We start from the raw sequence: 21,305 nt of genomic DNA, 5'->3' as shown, positions 1-21,305 counted from the left end.
TACAAATGCTGCAGCCCAGAAAGCCGAGTGGAGGGAGGGCCTAGGGATTCCCCAGCATCCCTCGATGGGTCGAGGGAGTATGCAGAGGTGGAAAGGGGCCAGCCACAGAGCTTTGGATGACCTCAGATAAAGCCCTGACCCTCCCTGAGCCCCAGAACCACCATCTGTACAGAGGAACTGGGATTGTTTAATCCCAGCATTCTATTATCTTTGGCATTTTATGATCTATGGAATTTCCAGTCTAGAAACAGGGTGATGGGCAGCAGGGAATGGGGAGTACTCCGAAAGCCTGAGAGGGATGTCAGGAGAGTCATTCCCTCACTTGTGGAATTTCAGAGCTGGTAGGAACTTTGGATGGAAATGCCTTACCATGATCCAGTGTTTTATAGATGTGGAAACTGAGGCCCAGAATAGGGAAGGGACTTGCCTAAGGTCACACAGCTTCTTGGGGGAAATGCTCTTGACTCCCAGACTAGAACCCATCAGCAACCATTTGCTCAGCACCTTCTGCACACAGGGTACTCTGCTAGGCATTGGGTGAAAAAGAAAAGTCAACAGGGCCTGTCTCTGGCCCAGAGAGGCTCAGTTGAGTTGATGGAAAAATTAGCGCAACAGGTAGTTTAAGAGTCAGACTGTCTGCTGCTCTGGAGTCAGACTGTCCGGGTTCCATCCTGGCTCTGGCATTTACTCTGTGTTTGAACTTATCGAAAGCAACTGAACACTTCTGAGCCTCAGTTTCCTCACTTGTAAAATGGGGATGGTATTGGAACTTACTTATCGGGAAGGCTGGGAAGATGGGATGAGATCCTGCATACGCCACCCAGGTGACAGAGTTCAGTGTTCAGTGTGAGCTTTTACAAAGGGATCCATGCCAGCCGGAGGGGCAGTTAAGTGCCGCAGGAGCGCCAAGAAGGAGGTGATCATCAGAAAAGGAGGCGGCATTTGATCTGAGCTATGGATGGAGGAGGAATTTGCCAAGGAGGACATGCCGGGTCAAGAGGACAGTCCAAACAAAGGCACAGAGGCTAGGGGCTCAGGAGGAGTTGGGAGGCCCAGGCAGACTGCTACGTCCAGGGGCCTCATCCTGGTCCCAGGCTACAAGGTCCCTTGGCCAGCATTGTCCATGATACCTCTGTGGTCCCCAGCTCTGGGCAAGTGCCCCATGGAGACTCCAAAGCCAGGAGGAAATGCCACTTCAGACAGCAGATTCCAGAGCCCTGGGCCCAGGGAGCACAGGGCCAGGTCTGGAGGGAACTAGGGCTCGAGTAATTGCATAACCAGAACCATCCTCTGGGCTCAGAGCTAAAAATATGCCCCAGGCAGCTATCTCTGCCAGGGCCTCGCCAGGGCCCCAGCGTGGGAAAGGCTGATTCAGCCTGGGCACAGATGCCAGGCGCCATGGGTCTGAGCCCTCTTGGGAAAACGACAGATTTCTCTCCAAGAGGACCCCTAAGAGTCCCAGTATTATATGGTTAAGAGCCTGGGTTTCAGTCCTAGCTCTTCCGTTTCCTAGTAATTCAGTTTTCTCATCCCTAAAATGAGAGTGGTCACACTGGCCCATGGGGGTCCTGGAAGGAGAGGGGATCAAATAAGCCAGCATTAAGTGACATGCCAGGCATAACAAACCAGAGCTGTTTTTCACTCCGAGGTTCCGGCTAGCTCGTACCAGCCACCAAAGCCCTGCCAAGCCATTCTCCAGACTTTGGTTGAACCTCTCAGCATGGGAAGCTCACCCCGTCCCTGGCACAGCCCATCTGGTTGCCTATGTCAGCATCGCTACCCCAGGTTGGCCCAGCAGAGATGGGAAGATGGATGCGAGTGTCATGCTCTCCCAAGTCAGCTTTCTTCCTAGACAAACACTAAAGCCCGTCAGCTGAGGGGATGGGCAGAAACCCCTTCTCCACTCCAGGCTGCCAAGGGTGATACCCACAATAGACAGCACAGACTCTTCAAGAGGTTCTCACTGTCCCATGCCCGTCTGGCCACACAGTGCCCTCTAAGAGCCCTACGCCCACTCCAACGGACAAAGTGGAAAATGGGTGCCAGGCAGCATGAGGACACACAGCAAGAGACTTCAGGGGCGATGGGGTACAGGACACAGAGCCTACCACAACTCAAAAGGACAGCGCGTGATCACTTACCCGAGGACCCCGTGCACCAGGAGGTCCAGGGAGCCCAGGCAGCCCAGGGGGACCCTGAATAAAAAGCAAGAAGACAGCATCAGTGCCCAGTGGCAGAAGAGAATGGAATCATGTAGTCATTCAACAAACCTATCCAGAGCTCTGGGCATGGAAACCCTATGGTTGAGAAGAGGGATCCCTTGAGGTACCTACCTGAGGAATGCATGCTCTTTGGGGCTTTCAGGCCATTGCAGCTGCTGTTTCTTGGTCTTTGAAGCGCTCATCTTTTATCACTCAACTAACTTAGGGTGTCGCCTCCTCCAGGAAGCCTTCCCTGATCCCTCTCCTAAGTTGGGCCAAGCCCTCTCTTGCCCTCTGCTTTAAAAGCCACTGTATTATATTTGGGAAATTATCTGCTTAGAAGCCCGTTGCTCCCACTAGACCATGGTCTCCTCCAAGGAACTAGTGGGATATGAGTCATCTCTCTCTCCCCAAGGCCCAGCCAAATGTTTGATAAAATAAAACAGCAAGAGAGCTCAGAGTTCAGCCAAGTTATCTGCAGAGCCTCAGCAGAGAAGGGACTTGTCCAAGGTCACACCAGCATCTCTGCACCACGGAGAGGCAGTGTAGCATAAAGGGTGTAAGCAAAGACTGCTGCATCAGACAGGCCTGGGTTCAAATCCCAGTGCTACCACCTACCAGCTGGGTTTGGGCAAGTTCCTTAACCACCCTGTGCCTATAAAATGGAGTAATAACGCCCTCCTCATTGGATTATCGCGAGGATGAAATGAGATGGTAAACATATAACACAATGCCTACTATGCAATCATCACTCAAATGTTCCATCTATTCCGGTGGTCACAGCCGGGTCCAACCTTCATCACCACGCCCTGAGAACATGCAACAGCCCGCTCACTTGTCTCCCTGCCTCCACCCTCTCCCCCCTCCAGTCTTCCTCCACACAGCCTGGTTCACCTTCCCAAGGCATTCCCCCTGCTCAACAACATTCAATGGCTCCCCATTTCCCACGTAAGACGGGCCTAACCCCGCATCATGGCATTCAGGGAGCACCTGTCTGGCCTCACCTCTCTTCCCTCCCCATAGGAAGCCAGTCAGCCCAGCAGACTTACTAAACTGCAGTCTGACCTTTGTTCAAATCCTGGTCTTGCCACTTAATAGCTGGAGACTTGGTGCAAGGCTTTCAGCCTGAGTCTCCACTGTTCTCCTTTACCACAGCTACTGCCCTGTCTACCCCAAAGGAGTGAATGAGGATTAACTAAGTGCCTGATGTAAAGAACTGAACACAGCCTTCAAAGGAAGCCAGGCTTTCAAGGATGTGTGAGGCCTGGGGAATTCATTTGTTTCAAATAACCATCAACGAGATTCCAGGTTTCCTGCCCAGAGTTAAAATCGGTGTTGAAAACCCAGTATGATTCGGCTGGTAATTAATCCAGATCTCACGCTGGGCAGCCTTGATTCACAGTTCTGGTCTGTGAACACCATGTGCTCGCTCGTCCATAAATAAAAATCAGAAGAGTGATCCAGACAGGCAGGTATGGGTACCAAGGCCCCAGGGTCACTAGAAAGAGCCCCGGCCGGAGGGAGGGAGGCTGCTGCGTGACCTAGAGCAAGTCCTGGCCATCTGAGCCTCCAGGTACCTCTGGCCAAACTGGCAGCAGGCAGCATTCCTTCCATCCAGAGCCCAGGGGCTGGGTGGACAGTTTCTAGTCTTTTATCTACCTCTGGGGGGTTTGAGATTCAGGGCCAGCCTACTCTCTGCTCCTCCCTGGGAAGCAGTAGAACACAGTATAAGACAGGGGTCTGGGTCCACACTGGACGCCCCCTCTTACTAGCTGTGTAGCTTTGGGCCAGCTCCCTCCAGCCTCCAAGGCTTCATTCCTTAACTGTAAAATGAGGCTGTACCAGCACCTAGCTGACAGGTAATCTGTAAAAAGTGCAAATCCTAGTGCCTGGTACACAGTTAACGCCCAGAAAGTTAGTGCTGTTTCTGTTAAGCAAGCTGCTGGAAACTCCCCAACTCAAAATTTTAAGTCACCTTCCTCAGCATCCGTTTGGGGGGAGAGCAAAAGGTTTCCCTTCCTAGAAGGTCCTTCTCGGCCCTATTCTTCCAGGTGACCCAGAATCAAGGGGAAGTGCAGGGTTCCGAGGCCAAGCATTACTGCAGGTGTCTTTATCATGACTGAACCCTTTTCACGGATGAGAAACCACAGAGAGGCTCGGAGAGGCAAAGTGATTTGCTCGAGGCCACACAGCTAACAGGTAGATCCTGGATTCAACCAAGGATCATTTGACTTGTTCTCTTATCCTGGGCAGCTTCCTCACAGACAATCTCGGCCAGGTGCATTGTGACTAGGTGTGTAACCTTGGGTAAGTCCCTTCCCCTGTGTGGGCATCTGTGAAATGACTATCCCAGAACCTTCCCAACCCTGGCGTTCCCTGAATTTCTGTGGTGATTTCCTCCTCTAGGTTTTCCAGTGGGAGAGAAACGGTGAGATCACGTCCATCTCCCAGAGAAGGTGGCCAAGGCCCAGAGGGGTGAAGGCTGGTGCAGGGCTCCAGGGAGAGACAGTCTCCGTGGGGTGTAGCTCCCTGGTGGACCCTGGGACAGCCACCACTGCAGTGGCCTGGACACACCCTCTTGGCACTTCTCCTGCCCCAGAAACGGGGGCATCCAGCCTGGAGTCTGACCTCATCCTTGACATCTGCAAAACAGACTCTAAGTGCCAGGCAGGACCCACGGCCCCGCCTGGTGATGTCAGTTCACAGCAGGACTCCTCGACATGGCAGCCCAGCAGCCCAGCTGCGGCCCCAGGCAGGCCTGACCCTCCCACACGCAGCAAGGCTGGGTGCCCCCTGCCCTTCTCGCTTGATCCGAGACCCTGCCTGCTCACCGTGTAGTGGAAAAATGCTGCCATTTCTTTCCAGGGCCTGAAGCCTGAGCGGGTGACTCCGGGATGATTCACAAGGCCAGGGTGGGATTTTTCCACTCCACGCTGCAAACAACGGGGCCTCTGAGAGGGCCTGGAGCTGAGGGGGAGGGGAGCGGGGGCTGCAGGCCTGTCTGGGGGAGGTGGACGAGGCCTGGGCTCGGGGCTCACGGAAACAGAGCCATGGAAACAACCAAGCAGCCGCTCTGGGCTTCCCCCAAGGGTCCTGGCCTCCCAACAGTCAGGCCTAGGGGAACCCCATCCCCCGGAACAAGTCCACCCTTGTGTCCAGCTGCAATAGCCCGCCTGCCAAGCCTTGCAGAAGGAAGTAAGTCCTGGCTGGCATGGCCCCTGGCAGCAGGCAAGGAGAGGTTTCGCAGGCCTGGGATCTGGGAGACCTGAGTCCAGTCCTGAGTGAGCTGCTAACAGCCAGGTGACCCTGAGCAATGACCTTTCACTCTCTGGGCCTCTGCTCAGTGCCCGCTGCCTGGTGGGGGAGGCAGGAGATCTCAAAAGGCCCTCCCATCTCTAACTATCTGAGCTCACGATTATTCCCAAGGCTAGCCCAAAGGGCACTGAGCTTTCCCCAGTCTCTGTCCTAGGGAAGGGCCTACTGGGACAGGCCTTGAGCAGATTACCTCATCTCCCTATGCCTCTGGGTCTCAGTTTTCCCAGCTGTAAAATAGGAATACAATACCCTTTTTTTTTTTCCCCCAAGATAATGTATACGCGTGCTGGTTATTCTCCATTTGCTCCCCAGATCCATTCTGTGCCCTGGGAAGCTGACCTCTACAGGCTGCACTGCCAGGCTTCCCTGCTCTCTGCTTCTGGCTGAGTTTGGTCAATGGGAGGCCCCAGCAAGAAACTTCTTCTTCTAGTAAAAGGAGAGGGTGGGTGGGGTATTTCTCTCCCTGCTCCCTCCTTGCTGTGCTATAGTTTGGTCCCAGCTCCTGTCCGAGACCCCTGTTCATGCTTTAACTCTCACTGGCTTCTAGCAACACCTTCCCCTCCCCTTGTAATTCACGTTGGACCCCATGTGCTTCTCCAGCCCCTGTTGATTCCTTTGATGATGCCAACACCTCTGTAAATAATGCCTTCCTTAAACTCTCCTCGATTACCCTGTTCTCTGCCTGGGGTCACAGGACACAGCACACAAACTGCTTAGCACAGAGCCTGGCACGCAGCAGGAGCTCAAAAATCACATGCAAAGACAAAGCAAAATGCCCCTCCGTTTTCTTGGATTCTAGATGATACCAGTGTAAGGGGTGAATTGCTCAAGATCTAGCCCTGATTCCTAACTGCCAACGGCATGAAGGCCCTCCTGTGCCAGAACCTCTTGGTTCTCTTAGGGCAACAATGCCCCTACCTCAACCATTTGCACATCAACAGTCAGCCACACACATCCACTGGAACCCATATTCTAAAGCTGGGTGCTTTACGCCTCTCATCTCAGACAACCCACACAACTTTGGAAAGGTAGGTGGTACCATAACCTTGTTTTACAGAGGCCAAAAACTGAGGTTCAGAGAGGTTAAGTGACTTGCCAAAGGTCACACAGCACCTAGTACTTAGAAGGCACTCAGTCAACATTTGTTGAAAGCATGAAAAGATGGCTGGATAAGGGAATGGTTCAAACCCAGGTCATTCCAAATCCAAAGTCTGTGTGCTCTTGCACTACAAGCGCCTCCTTACCCCACCGGCAGCAAAGATCTGTGTAACCTCAAAGAGCCTGGCCTGCGTGTCAGGACAACCTGTTTTCCGTAAGGATCAAATTCCTTCATTCATCTCCCAGATAGTCATGGAGCATCCGCTGTGGGCCAGGCGCTCGGCCGGGTCTCCCCGAGGTGACGCTTGGAAAAAGTGCAAGGGCGTGCAAATGCTAGCAGCCTGATCGTGAATAAATAAGGCCTTGACTCGCCTCCTCCTGGGCGTGGGGCTTCTGTGCAGCTTCTGTGCAGCCTCTGTGAACCACAGCTTCCCCACCCCTAGTCACCCGGGGCCAAGCTCAGCTTTTCCATGTTCCCCCTGCTCCTGGGGCTCCCACAGAGCTCCCTCCCGCAGTGCTACAACTCCTGGCAGGCCTGGGCCCTCAGCTCTGCCTCAGCCTCTGCCAGTCTGTCCCGTGCCCCTCGAGAACCATGCAGAACTGGCCAGACACAGCCTTGAACACCCTCTCAGGCTCTGAAAGGTCCTGCAGTCATTTCTAAGAAGGGAGCTCTCCCAACACTGGGTCATAGAGGGGAGACAGTCCCAGGGAGAGGAAAGAAGTTCCCCAAATCACCCAGCAAATCGAAAACTCCAAGGCAGCCCTGGAGATTCCTCAACTGGCTTCCTCACAGGAGTTGGGAGCTATTACCATCTGCAGAAACCAAAGCTTAGAGTGGGTTGGGACCGCAGAGCTAGTAAGGAGTGGAGCCAGGATTTAAACCCAGGTCTGCATGTGCCCAGACTGGGGACAATTAAGCCCCATGTCCCGCGCAACACAGCTTCTGCTCTGCTGGGGTTAGATCCTGAATGTATCTGAGGGTTTGGGATGGGGATAAGAGAAAACAGAAGGAACACGAGTTCTTGTCACTGCTGTTCAAAGATGCCACCTCAATGAATAATTTCTGATATCTGGTGAAATATAAATGACCAGTTCGCCACCAGTTTGCCACAGCGGACTGGACAAAGCTTCTAGAAGCTTCTTGGTTCCTACTGGAGTGAGACTAGGTTCCGAGCCGGGGGGAGGGTGGGATTAGGGGATAGCACGGGACATGAGGCAGGATGGCACCCGGGCACACTGATGTCTTCCCTCTTGCCCTCATCTGTTCTGGGCTGGAGAAGGAGGAAGAGCCATGGTCCTCGCTGAAGCTGCATCCCAGGTCCTCCTGCAAGAACATGCTGCGTGCCTTTGGCCAAGTCTTTTGTCTCCCCAACCCTGGTCCTCTCATCTGTAGAGGAGGGGTTAGTGCACACATCCTACCCTCCTGGATCAGTTTCTACAAGGTCCTAAAGGGAGATGCCACGTGTGTGGAAGTAACTCATGAACGTGATAGGTATAGAAACAGAAGATTTTTTAGACATTGAACTCTTCACTTGAGACCAAGGACAGGGCCTGACACAGCGCTGAAGCCCTCAGCCTCTCAGCCCTGAGTCCTAGGGTCTCAGAGCAGACACTCGGGGGTGGGGGTGGGGGGGCGGGGACTGGAATGTGCTGATCTTGGAGTCTGGAGCTGGGGCGTACACTTCAGCTCTGCCTCCCACGTGCTGTGTGGCTTCTGAGCGAATCCTGGCCCTTTCTGGACACAGTGTCTAGGCTCCTTACCCGCCCAATGATGAGGGTAAACTGAATGGTCCCTGAGCACCCATCCCCTGAACAGGTCAACTCCAGCACCTTCTTTGATAAGGGGGGAAGTTCAAGACCAGATCTGGCGGGAGGCCTCACCTCCTGCTGACCCACATCACCAAAGCCCAGGAGGAAAGTACGAGGCTCAGGCACCCGAAAGGCCCAGCGGCAGAGTCTACACCCTGAACGCCTGCTTCTGCTCCAGTTCTGCTGGCTTGGACACGGCCTCCCGCATTCCACGTCACACACAGCCTTGGGGGACAGGGTTGGCCTCCTCCACTCGGCGGGGGGACCTTTCACCCCCTTTGACCTCACAGCCAGTGAGGCCAACCCCTCCACAGCTTGGGAAGCTGAGCTATCACAGGCCAAAGGTACCTGGTGCCTGAGTAGGACTGGGTAGCCTGGAGGGGTGAAAAGCGTTTCTCCTGCTTCGCTCAGCTCCCCACTCCATACCCTGCCAAGTTCAGAGCACGGGACTTGAGCAGAATGTTGACATAATTGCAAAGCAATGCATACAATTTCCGTAAGTTCTACAATATGGTTATAATAAAAACGGGCTCTCGGTGCCCTTGGAGACAGGCTGAATAAATATTATTCCTAATGATTATTAAAACTCATTAAGTGTGTTTGTAAGGCCTGGGAATTCCCAGTATCTGCCACTGTCTCCACATTGTGGGGAGCCTAACCCCAAGCACGGAGCCTGGTGGGCGATCCAGCCCCGGGAAGGAGGAACCCACACGGTGGTCATCTCCAAGGAAGAACAGAGCAGAGGCCCGAGCTTTCTGGAAACTCCATCTTATCATTCCCCACCCGGAGGAATTGGCCTCCAGCTGCAGAAAGGTCGCTGCCCCTGGAGACAGTCCCAGGCATGCCGGAGGCATCGACCCTGAGACCGTTTCCTGCACGTGGAAGGTTCTTTCTCTCTTCCTTGACTGCTTGGACTCACTCTGACCCTCCTCACCCCGAACTCCTCTACCAGGGGCCACAAATCAAATGTCTACAGGAGCCAGGCAGGTAACAGAAACAAGATGAAAGGACTGGGTTTGAAGGCCAAGCAGGAGACGTGTGGACAGGCACACACAGGAGGGGGTGCTGTCCTGTCTAAAGCAGCAGCCCTGACACAGCCGCAGCCCACGGGCCACTGCATCTCTCCCTCTTCCAAGAAAAGCCGGTCACCCAGTCTTTTAGAAGAAATCTCTCACATTTAAAAAAATATTAATAACTTATTAAACATTTGTAAACAATGCTGCACGTGCAAAAGAAAACACACTCAGCCCTACCCACGTGTGACCTTTGCCTGAAACTCGCAGACAAGCTGGTGAGCTGGAGGAACCCTGTTCCAGGGCTCAGGCCTTTGGGGACTGCGTTACCTGGGGCCAGTCAGTTCGTGGTTTTCCTTAAGCCGCTCAACCTTTACAGTGAGGCTAGCAAAGAGTGACTTGGGGCCTGGGTTAACCAAAGCCCAGGGTTTGCTCTTACCTGGAGGGGGCCACCAGACCCAAGTCCACCCCAGGGGATCACAAATCTGGGGCAGGATGTGCAACCATGAATACAGCCGAGGTGGAGGCGTGGGGGACCCGGGATGGAGTCAAGGCCCTGCCTGTAAGCAGCTCCCTGCTCTAAGCTGTTTCACTTCCTCTGCCCTGACCAGGAGCAACTGCCTACCTGCCCCAGTCACCCGCTCAAGCTCCAGGCAGCAGGCACACCCGAGCCAGTCTTACCGGTAAACCACAGTCTCCCTTGGGCCCCGGAGGTCCCGTCAGCAGCAGGAAAGGTGTGGGTCCCACCAGGTGGAAGAACGAAGAGCCAGTGCTCATGGGCTGGGGGCTGGAGGACAGGAATGGCGCCGCGGCCAGCACCGGGGCCGGGGTGGTCTGCTGGCTGGGCCGCAGCTGCCTGGGGCTCGGCCCAGTTGTCAGATGGTTAACTGGGACATCCTTGGCTGCCTTCCCAGGTCTAAGAGGGACGGGCTTCCAGGGGCTGCTCTTGGATCTGACTTTCTTTGCGGCTTCTGATCCAGTGGGTTTCTTGCTTCCAGTGGGAGCTGAACCAGGAGCGAGGGTGGGAGGCATCGCTGTGGCCTGTGGCCGATCAGTCCCGGAAGCTCTAGGACTGGGGGCAGGTGATGGGGGCAGGACGGCGGGTCGGGGAGGTCTGTGTGTGTTGGTGCGGGCAGGGGCTAGCTCACTGACATGACTGCTCATCTTGGCCTCCGCCTGGACCACTGGGGGAAAAGACTTCTTAGAGGAGCTGGCAGCAGGAGGTAGCGGCCGGGTGCTGGGTGCTGGGGGTCTGGGCGTTACAGGGTTCCTCTGGATCGGCTTTACTGTGGGACAGGAGACTTTGTCAGGAACTGGGTGGGAAGTGGGTAGCACCGGCTTCTTGGTTGGGGGGGCTGCCTTTGTGAAGGAAGGCGGAGCTGCCTTCCGGGTGGGGCGGGGACTTTTGACAGGGGCAATCGAAGGAGAAGGGGCCGAAGGTTTGGTGGGGTGACTTTTGGGAATTTTGGTGGCTGTGCTCTTCTGCAGTGGCTGGACAGGCCTGGTGGAACTGGCGGGAGAGGCTGGGGGCACGGGAGGCAGCCCTTCGCTGGCTGACGGCCTGGCAGGTGGCAGGAGGGTCCGGGCTGGGCCTCCACCTGTGATGGGCTGGTGCAGGCCTGTGCTGCTGGTCCCTAGGGGCTTGGCGGGCATGGCAGGCACCACAGTCACCCTGGGCCCCCTGCCTGCTGGCCGTGACGCCAGGGCTGGCGTGGCAGTGGTCAGGTTCTCCAGGCCCAGCAGGGCAAGGTCGGTCTGGAAGGTGAGGGGTGTGCCAGAGTCTCGGGGGAGGAAGGGTCCCAGCTGGGGCCGGTACGTGTCAGCCTGTCCACACTGCTTTCTCAGGTGGGTACAGTAATTGTGAGCGACCTGCGTCACGGGGTAGATACTGAACTGACACAGGGCACCTTCAAACTGGACTGCGTGTGGGCTCATCTTCCCAAAAAGGAACAAGCCCTCAGGGTCAAGCGCTGGGTCCCTGTGGAAAGGCAGCGGGACAGGCACCCGGTGCTGCCCGCAGGCCGTCACCAGGGTGACGGTGCGGCCGCGGAGCTCCAGGGCCAGGTGGTGCCAGCGCCCGTCGTGCACGTCAAGGTCGAAGGCCACGGAACGTCGGGGCCCCAGGTGGACGACTGTCTTGCCGGGGAGGAACTGCAGGCCCAGCTGCAGCTTGTGCTTCCGGCTGCGGACGGCGAAGAGGAAGGCATGGTTCACCCGGTGGGAGCAGAGGCTCAGCACCAGTGCCAACTCTGTGCCCAGGGCGGCAGGTACGACGGCAGCCGTGGGGGCCTGGAGCCGGGCCCGCTGCGTAAAGATGAATCCTGATTGGAACGGAATGACCCCTGGGGGCGGGGGGCTCCGGCCGCCCGCTGCCTTCGTCCAGCTGAGGCCCAGCTTTTGGAGGACGTCCACATCTGGAGAGGGAGGGCAGATGGGGAGAGGACACAGTCAGGGCCTGCTTCCGGCTGCACAGACGGTGAGGACAGTCCACCCGCTGCTACCTGCTGCCCCACGGCTGTGGCTGACAGCACAGAGTCGGAACCAATCCCTCGTCTGGCTACGTGATCCTGCACGTGCAGACCGTCCTCCACTTATGATACAGTTACATCCCGATAAAGCCAAGGTAAGTTGAAAACATCCTAAGTCAAAAATGCATTTAATACACCTAACCTACGGAACATCACGACTTAGCCTAGCCTACCTTAAACAGGCTCAGAACACTTACATTAGCCTACAGCTGGGCTAAATCATCTCACACAAAGCCTACTTTATAACAAAGTGCTGAATATCTCACATAATTTGTTGAATACTATAAGTGAGAAACAGAATGGTTGTACTGGTTCAGAATGGTTTAAGTGTACTGGTTGTTTCCCCTCGTGGTCTTGTGGCTGACTGCGAGCTGTGGCTGCCACTGCCCAGCATCACGAGAGAGTATCATACTGCATATCGCTGGCCTGGGAAAGGATCAAAATCAAAAACTCGAAGTACGGTTTCACTTTTGCACCATCATCAACTCAAAAAATCATAAAATCGAAACATTGTAAGTTAGGGACCATCTGTAGCGGCTAAAAACACAGACTCTGGAGCCAAACTTCCTGAGTTCAAATCCCACGACCTACTAGCCTTGTGACTTCAGTGCCTCGGTTTTCCCATCTTTTAAATGGGGTAATAGTAATACCAAACTCAGAAGGACGTTGTGAAGATTAAATGAGAATGCACTTGGAAAAAAATGCCTGGCACAAAATTAGCACTTTTGAAGGAGAGCTATTAATATTAAACATAATGATAATCACCAAATGCTAGAACTAAGGGTATAAGAGCCTGCCCACCATGGTTTGTTTCCCCTTCTCTCTTCCTTGAAAGCCATATCCTCCAGGAAGCTGGCCCATAAGTGAGGGAACGACAGGAATGTTCATGTCACTGGAGCTTGGGAAGGCTGTCCAGGGGACCTGACTAGTTTCACCATCGTTTTCACCCAGTCTCCTTCCCACCCCCAAAGTCTCTCTCAGGCTGGAGCAGACATGGGGAGCTGCTGTCTACACAGAAGGCAGAGGACATTTCCAATGACTCCCTTCCTCCCTGTGTGGCCTTGGACAGAGCAGAGGAAGTAATCAAGGCATCCCTGCAAACTCTGTCCTCTGGCGAAGCGTCTGGACATGGGACCGTGGCCTGGCCAGGTCACATCCGCCTGGTAATTATGCCGACTGGGCTTGCCAGAGCAAAAGGAGGGCTTCCAGGGTGTTGATGGAAAGGTTTCCTGACCTTGCCTCTCGTCGGGTCATTCGACCTCCTCCAGTTGGCTGAGCTGCCAGTGTCTGCAGAAGCCTGCTCAGGAGCTCCATCTCAGCAGGAAAGGAGAGGCCACCTCTGGAACTGGGTTCTGGGAAAGGTCCTCAGGCCTCCTCCTCTGAGCTCAGCATCCTAACCCCTGAGTGTGGAATGTTCTCTCCCTCATCACCTGGAGTAAGAGGGGGGTGCACGGGGCTCAACGCAACCAGCTCTTAGTAGCCCTAGGTCAACCCCTGTGAGATGGACAGGTGGATGGACAGAGATAAATGGGCTGGAAAAAGCTGAGAACCTGAGTGCTGGTAACATTGCAGCATAATGGTTCCATAGCAGGCTCTGGAGTCAGAAGGCTGGACTTTAGAGCCACACAAGAGCACCTGTGAGTCCAGCCTGAGCCTCCGTTCTCTCTGCTGTAAAACGAGGCTGCAAGAGTGCCTACCTCATCGAGGTGTTGGGAGATGAAATGGAGGTCTTCCTTATTATCTATCCTCACCCACCCCTGCATCAGGTACCTCTGGCCAAGTCTCTTCCTGCCCCCCAGGCCTCAGTTCCCCTGCCTGAAAGACAAGGGAAACCAGACCTGGAGGTGGCCACAAAGTGCTAAGAATGTTCTAAGAACTCTGTAGCTGTAGGCTGCTGTTTCACGTTGGCTTGGATTGAAGACTCTTATTCTTCCCTAGGACCCGAGGGCCTTCACCTCCCTTCAAACTCCTCCTTTCTCCCACCTGTCTGTCCCCAAGTCCTAAGCTAAAATAAACCACACTGTTTAAGGACTGTGAGTAGTAGCATACTTTATATGTTTAATCACTGAAAGCCTCTTACTATCGTGAGATACTTCTCACTATAAACAACTTAAAAGGGAGGAGCCACTTGTAATGACAGAAAGTCACTGCCCCCTGTCCCACCTCGGCAGCCCCTGAGAGGCTCTCAGGCCTGCACACATCTCTCCCTGCACCCTGCAACTTACAGCCGCTTGCGCTCCCTCAGGGAAGATGACAACCGGCCAGGCCAGGTGGCACCGAGGAGGTTTCCCTTATCATCCTCTCCAGGGGGGTTTTGTTTTCGTTTTTGTTTTTTTTTTGCTGCATTGGGTCTTCATTGCTGCACACGGGCTTTCTCTAGTTGTGGCGAGCGGGGGCTACTCTTAGTTGTGGTGCGCGGGCTTCTCATTGCGGTGGCTTCTCTTGCTGTGGAGCATGGGCTCTAGGGCACGCGGGCTTCAGTAGCTGTGGCGCATGGCTCAGTAGTTGTGGCTCACGGGCTCTAGAGCGCAGGCTCAGTAGCTGTGGCGCAAGGGCTTAGTTGCTCCGCGGCATGTGGGATCTTCCCGGACCAGGGCTCGAACCCGTGTCCCCTGCATTGGCAGGAGGATTCTTAACCACTGCGCCACCAGGGAAGCCCTCCACGTGGGTTTTTAAGCTGACACCAGGCAGTCTCCAGGCCTCCCCTGTACACTACCTGCAGCTCAGGGGCCAAGTCCCCAACTCTGCCACCTGGAACTGACAGAGGTGGTCACTGCTAAGCCTCCGGGAGCCTCTGACCACTGTGGGCTCCACGGGGATAGAGAAGGGCCGCTCTTGCCCAAACTTGTCAGGTTATCATTAACAATAGTAAGAAGAACTAACATTTATTGAGCACTTACTATGTGCTTTATACGGGTTATCTCTCTCTATTCTCTCAATCATTTATACAGCGGGTACTGTTTATTATCCCCATTTTACAGAGGAGGGTCAGAAAACTGAGCGATAGTCACTTGCCCAAGGTCACACAGCTTATAATAAAAGGCCCAGCTGGCCCCCGGGTCTTTGTCCTTCCTTCGTCACTACGCTATCCTATCCTGCGCTGGAGCCCCTAGACTGGTTGGAAGGCAGGGTGGAGACACATCCAGAATGCCATCAGGGGAGAGGAGCTGGGGGACAGGGGAATGAATTCAGCCCAAAACCAAGATGGAGGGACCCGGCCAGCTGGCCGCAGCAAGATCCCTTTATTACGTAAACCGGGCTCCACACTGCTCCAGCCTCTCCTCACCACCCCCCTAGTGCCTGACTCAGGACTCTGGACAGCTGTTCACCTACTCTGTGGCGGAAAGAGCAAGCTCGGAAAATATGACATTTGCACAAAATGTGGCTGGGCAGCAGGAGTCTCTTCCGGGCACAGCCCTCCCCTTCCAGGGGCCCAATCCCCGCCCGGTGGCCAGGTCAGGCCACAGGGGCTCTGGGAGTGCCCGGCCGCCTGCCCGTGCTGGGCGGGCGTGGAGGAGGGGGAGGGGCTGCTATTTTAAGTGGCATTGTGGCCGCTTGACAAACAGATGTGGGAGACGTTTCAGTTTCCATGGGCAGTGGTGTAGCCAGCCTCCCGCTGCCTGGGCCCCCTGGACAGCTCCTCAGGGATAGCGGGAAAAAGCGGCATCTCACGGGAAGGGGAGGGCGGATCACAGGCGTGGGCAGTGATGGCTGTAGCCTTCATGCCTCTTGTCAGCACTTCTTGGGGGTACCCATTGGACAGAGGGACAACTGCAGCTTACTGACCCAAAGTAACTTACATTCTGCCCCGGAGAGGAACAAAAGCATCACCTTTCCACATTTCTGCACTGAGCCCTTTCTGCCCTTCACAAAACATCAAACGGAGAGAAATTTGCCAATGACTGGCTCCATTCTACTGATGAGAAAGTCGAGGCACTGAGTTCCAATTAGGGGAACTGATGTCTCCTACCCCTGCATTCTCAGATCCCTTCTGTCCTCCTTTTTCTCCCCCTGGACAAAGAGAAGAGAGAATTACCTTCAGGAGCTCCTTGGGTGGAAGCCAGGTGACAGGCAAGGGAGACTAAGATCCAGGTGAAGAGAAACCCCCTAGAGACCAGGAGACACAAGCAGATGTGACATCAGCTTCCACCTCTCACGTCCAGGTCCAGCCAGGGAGTTGGGAGTGGATCACCCAGCCCCAGTCCCACCCCAGTCCCGCCCAGGGGAGGCAGGAAGCGAGGCACAGGCTCCAGGACCCCGTCGGACCAGCCCACGCTCCCGGGGGTCCAGGCACAGCCTCTTGGGGCAGGACCTGCTTACACAGTACAAACACAACCTCGCTTTTCACAGATCAATAAACCAAGGTCACCGGGCGGGAACTAGTAGGCAGGAAGCCCTGCCCTGGGCCGTCAGGAGACCCAGGGTCCAGCTCAAAATCTGCCGCTGACTCACTGGGCAATGAGGGAACAGCCCCTGCCACTCCCCGTCTCTGGGCCTCAGTCTCTCCATCTGTACTGTGGCCTCAACATCTTGAGGCCCAGTGGGCAGCAGAGCCAGGGCTGAAAGGTCAGTGGGAAGACCAGACTGCTCTGCTTAGATGACAGGTAAACTTCTCAAAGGGCAGGAAAGATGAGAACTCAGTGTCCAGACTCACGGCAGAGGGCAGGAGAAGACCCCTCAGCCAGGACCAGTGTGTGCTAAGGCATCTGCCTACCGGCTTCATGCTGATAGGAAATGGGAGAGAGGGAAGGAGAGAAGAGGAGACGACGGGGAGTCAGGCCCCCACGGGTGCAAACCTGGCCCCATTGCTTACCAGCTGTATGACCCTGGATGAGTCCCTCCGCCTCCCTGAGCCTGTCTCCTCCTCTGCAACTCGGCTGACACTCCCTATCTCGCAAGTCAGGCGTGAGGATTAAATGAGCTCATGCATGTCAAGGGCTCGGCCTGTTGCCAGCCACCAAAGTGCTTCTTATTCTTAGACCAACCCTGCTGTCCCTGCACTCTGGGGCCCGGAAGGGTTAATGCTCTGCTCAGGGGATCCTGCCAAGATGGGCAGAGGCAGTGATCCGATCTCACCTTCCTGTGGGAGCAGCCACTGGCGACACCCGAAGCCACCGGGGCATCTGATCCCGAGGCAGGCAAAGGGGAGGGCGGCACGTGGCCAGAGTCGGCCAGCTAGGATGCAGGCAGAGAGAGCCCCGACAGGCGGGTGGTGAGGGCAAAGGCTGGGACACGTGGGCCCAGGATCCATTTCCAAGAGAAAGCCTAGGATGATGTGCTTCTGGGGAATCATGTAATCCAGGAAACCCATCTGCCAGAGTGGATGTCTGGAGTCCCGGGGTCTTCCCAGCTCCCTGGGAGCCTTGGAAAACACCCTCTGATTTAATACCAAGTACTCCAATTTAATTGCAATTAGGATCGATGGTAATCCTGACCTGGACACTGTGGAAGACACTGATGGTTACCTACCCACAGCCATCCCCCTTTCTGCTAGTTCAGGGAGACCTGAACTTCAGAGGATACTGGATGAATCTGGATAAGTCTAAGCCCACTCTGGGAATCTGCCATGCTAGTGACTGGCTTAGGCATGCATATGTGACCCAAAGGTGGCCAATGAGGTGTGAGGGATGCCTGTCAGGGCCTCTAAGAAAGAATTTCAAAGGGACATGGAAAAGGTTTTCCTCTGGCCTTTGCATGTTGTTGAGTGAGGACCTGCTGCTGCAGCCATTTTGTGCACATGAGGTAACAAGCCGCACGAGCGTGTGAGGACGGCAGAATGGAAAAATAGTGGGTGTCTGATGACACTTGAGATGCTGAATTGGCCAACCCTATTACTGCTTTTCCTTTGGGCCTCTTGATATGGGAGGTAATAACTCCCCTCACTGTTTAAGCGCTGTTCAATTGAGAGTTACTCAGAGCATAAGGTGAACTAGCTCAAACAGCACTCAGACGCTGACGGTCCCTTGAAAGCCTTCTCCCGCTTCTGGGCCTTTGCACATGCTAATCTGAAGCGCTCTAGACACTACTCTTTTGCCTGGTCAGTTTCCACTCATGTGTTAGATTCTAGCCTGGGTGTCATTTCCCGGAGCCTGCTGCACATACGTCACCAGGTATCCCATGTGTGGTCATTGTCTATTTCTCTGTTTCCCTTTCTAGCCCAAGTCCCTGCAGGGCAGGGACCACATCTGTCTTATTCACTCTTGTTTTCCCAGCACCTGGCAGGCATGTAGTAAGTGTTCAGAGTATTTTTGCAGAAGGAACGAATGTTACCTGGTATTACAGGACTCTGGACTTCACAAAGTATCTTCCCAAAGCTTTAACTCCAGCAGGCCCACCCCACCTCTGACATTTTCCAGGGATGCTCCTGGATAATCCTTGCTCCCTCCTCATCCTCTCCAATCTGCTGCCACTGCTGTGAGAATGCCTTTTACACAGGGCCTGTCCTCCCTGCCTCCACGGGCCTCACCTCCAGCGCATCACTAGCAGTAACTAAAGGTCAGTGCCTAGCGGCCCTGGTCTTGTCTCGGGAGAAGGGTAGAGGCTGGCCCTCCTGGCATGACCTGCCCGCTTGAAGCAAACTGGCAGACACATCAGCCGTGATGAACAGTCATAGGCAGCTTTGGATTTGACAAAAACTGAGGCCTAGGGACGGTAGGTGCTTCCTCAAGGTCACCATGGGAAGACTCTGGGGACATAGCTCTTCAGTACTATTTCCCACACCCACCAAGTAGCTACTCCAGGAAACTGTGGCCAGATGTAGTGGGGAAGAGCCATCTCCTACATCCCAGTCTTGGTAGTTCCAAAGCACAGCTGCATAGCAAAGGTTCTGAGAAGTCTGCAATAAGGAAATTCACTGCACTTTCCGTCGGTCAGCAGTGCCTGAACGTAGAGGACCAGGGAACTCATTTTTCCTGAGAATGCCTCCTCAGAAGACACTGCCCCTAGCTCTCCAGTGTTCCTGCAACCTTACTAGTCTCTGTTCCATTTCCTTCCGGTCTCCTCTCTTCCCAGCCCTTTCCAGGCACCAGCTCTCACTCCTTGAGTCTCTCCCTGTGTCGTCACATCAGCTCTTCTTAGGACGCTCCCCAAGCTGATAAAGAGAGGCCAGGTGGAGAGGAGAAGGTGCAAGAACCACGCACATCCTTCTCGGTCAGTTTTTCCTGCTGGGGTTATGCCAAGGTGACCACCCTCTAGAGAATAAGAGGACGTATTGGGGGCAATATCTGTAATCCCTAAAGGTCAGGAGAAAGAAGACTCACAGGGGAGATGGGATGGGAATCTTCTCTTCAATTAAGCTTCCTAACACCGCGGTTTCTAACTCGAGAATTTCGGCTCTGAAAAGGCCTGTTACAAAAATATTTGTCTCCCTTTCATTCACCTCAACAAATGCAACTGACCCTCTCAGATCTGGATTCTGTGTGCACTTGACCCAGAAACTGCCGAAGTATATAGCACGGGAGTATAGAGTGGGAGAAGGTCCTTTGAGATCATTTAGAGGCCAGACTCTAGTCCCAGCCCCTCTTTATAGAGATGGGCCACTGAGGCCCAGAGAGGGGAAGTGACTTGCCCAAAGCCACACGGCATGTCAGTGACCCACATCATCTGACTCTACCACCTAGAAGACAGTCCTTTTCGCTTGACTCGTCTCCCATGGAGAAGAAATCGGAGACTTACAGGGACTTCCTACTTGCCAGACATCAGAGTCCCAGCCTTCACCAACAGGAACAGAGATGCAGCCTGGGGAGCCAACAGCCATCTAAGTAAGCTCCAGGCCTGGAAAGTTGGCTCCCAGAGGGAGGCCCTGCCGATTCATTTGCTCCCGTTCCAATCCTGTTTAGGCCACTGCTAATAACGTTTAGTGCCTGCACTGGCTCAGAGCTTTGTTCTTTCAGACTTCTCTCTTCACCGCTGACTCGTGGGCCTTGGCTGGGCGAAGCCAGGGCTCCAGAATGTCGGGAAGACCAGAGCTCAGCGGCCAGAGACGGCAGAAGGCGGCCGAAACGGGAGCCACGAGTTAGGGAGCCTGACCTTGAAGACACAGCCCAGCCACACGGCCCTCCAAGAAGGGAACCCAGGTGTTCCTTTCTCCTGCAAAAAGCCCTCTGCCAATACACCTAGCGTGGTTACTCCTGGACCACGAGGCCGGCAAGAGCCTGCAGCTGGTGTGCATGGTTTTTCCTCTTTCCTTGTTACCTGAGAATGTACAGGCGCTCAGAGACCCACACAACTTGAACATCCACTGTGAGCTCTGAGCTGAGACCCAGGGCACAGAAACACAAGGAAAGCAGCCCCGTGGTCTCTGGGCTTGGCTGTTATCCCACGGAGCAAGCTGGGAAGGATGCAGCCAGAGGACCACAGGAAGAGAAGGGGGATGAACCTGTCCCACCTGCCTCCATGAATTGGCCACGCCCAGGCTTTCTTCACACCTTACACCTCTTCCATGGGAACACAGACAGGGCATCTGTCTGGATAGGATGCGGCCCAGAATTTTCCAGTTGTTTCACACATCCATTCAAGATGAAGTGAATAACGATATAAGTAAGAGCTGCCATTTATTGAGCACTTACTACATGCCAGGCCCCGCCCTAAAAGCCTTTTACAAGCACAGGCCCACTAATACTCACAAACACCCTTCTGGCTGGGAATGAGGATGCCCGTTTGGGGGGATGAGAAAAAGGAGAAGCAGAAAGACGAGGTGCCTGCCCCAGCTCACAGGGCAGAGGCAGGATTCGCACAGCTTGACTGAAGTGCCCTCTCTGCCCATGGGTGTGAGTTTATGTTTTGCTTCCATTTCCGCCATCAACCGAAATGGCATTTTCGTGTGCCAGGCAGGTTGTGGGGTATCCAGAGGGTCCCTGAACGCAGAGGGGGAGGAAGAGCCTATGCCAACAAAGTAATGGGCGGAGTGTGCTCAGGGAGGGACAGACCGTGGGTTACATTTGGAGGGCAAGCCCCCTCCAGTGCGGCATCAGGGGTGCTGATGGCCGTTGAGTTGAGCCTTGCGGATGGCAGGCTTACGGAAGCACGAGGGAGGAAGAGTGTTCTGAGTACAGGGAGGAAGGGGAACGAAAGAGAGGCCGGGGATGCTCCGTAACGGTGTCATGGAAGCTGGGCTGGGAGCAAAGCTAGGAGGCACGCAGCGGGCCAGAGGGCGCAGGGTTTGGGGCACCGCAGTGGTTAGGGAGGCAGAGGCTGGGCCGCAAACAGTGTCACTGCCCACTTACCTAAAGCTTGGGCCCCACTGTGGGGCGCTTGCCTGGCACCACTTTTCTACCCAACCGCTGGCATCTGCCCTGGCACAGGGTCTTCTGGAGAAAATGAGTCAGCAGTGTGCTTTCTGG

General features: G+C 54.8%; 1 protein-coding gene across 1 annotated transcript in view; it reads right to left on the bottom strand.

Moving 5' to 3' along the window:
• Window positions 1-21,305, bottom strand: part of COL27A1 (collagen type XXVII alpha 1 chain) — a 144,170-nt gene that overhangs the window by 120,527 nt on the left and 2,338 nt on the right. Inside the window, exons 3-5 of the mRNA XM_024762185.1 lie at window positions 16,001-16,071; window positions 10,118-11,850; window positions 2,142-2,195 (exon numbers count right to left, since the gene is read on the bottom strand). Coding sequence (XP_024617953.1) covers window positions 2,142-2,195; window positions 10,118-11,850; window positions 16,001-16,071 — 1,858 coding nt within the window. The remainder of the gene's footprint in view (window positions 1-2,141; window positions 2,196-10,117; window positions 11,851-16,000; window positions 16,072-21,305) is intronic.

Source organism: Neophocaena asiaeorientalis, unplaced genomic scaffold (genome assembly GCF_003031525.2).
Source record: "Neophocaena asiaeorientalis asiaeorientalis breed wild unplaced genomic scaffold, Neophocaena_asiaeorientalis_V1.1 scaffold78, whole genome shotgun sequence".
Classification (NCBI taxonomy): Eukaryota; Metazoa; Chordata; class Mammalia; order Artiodactyla; family Phocoenidae; genus Neophocaena; species Neophocaena asiaeorientalis.
Note: the sequence above shows the minus strand (reverse complement) of the source record. Positions and strands in the feature narration are given on the sequence as shown.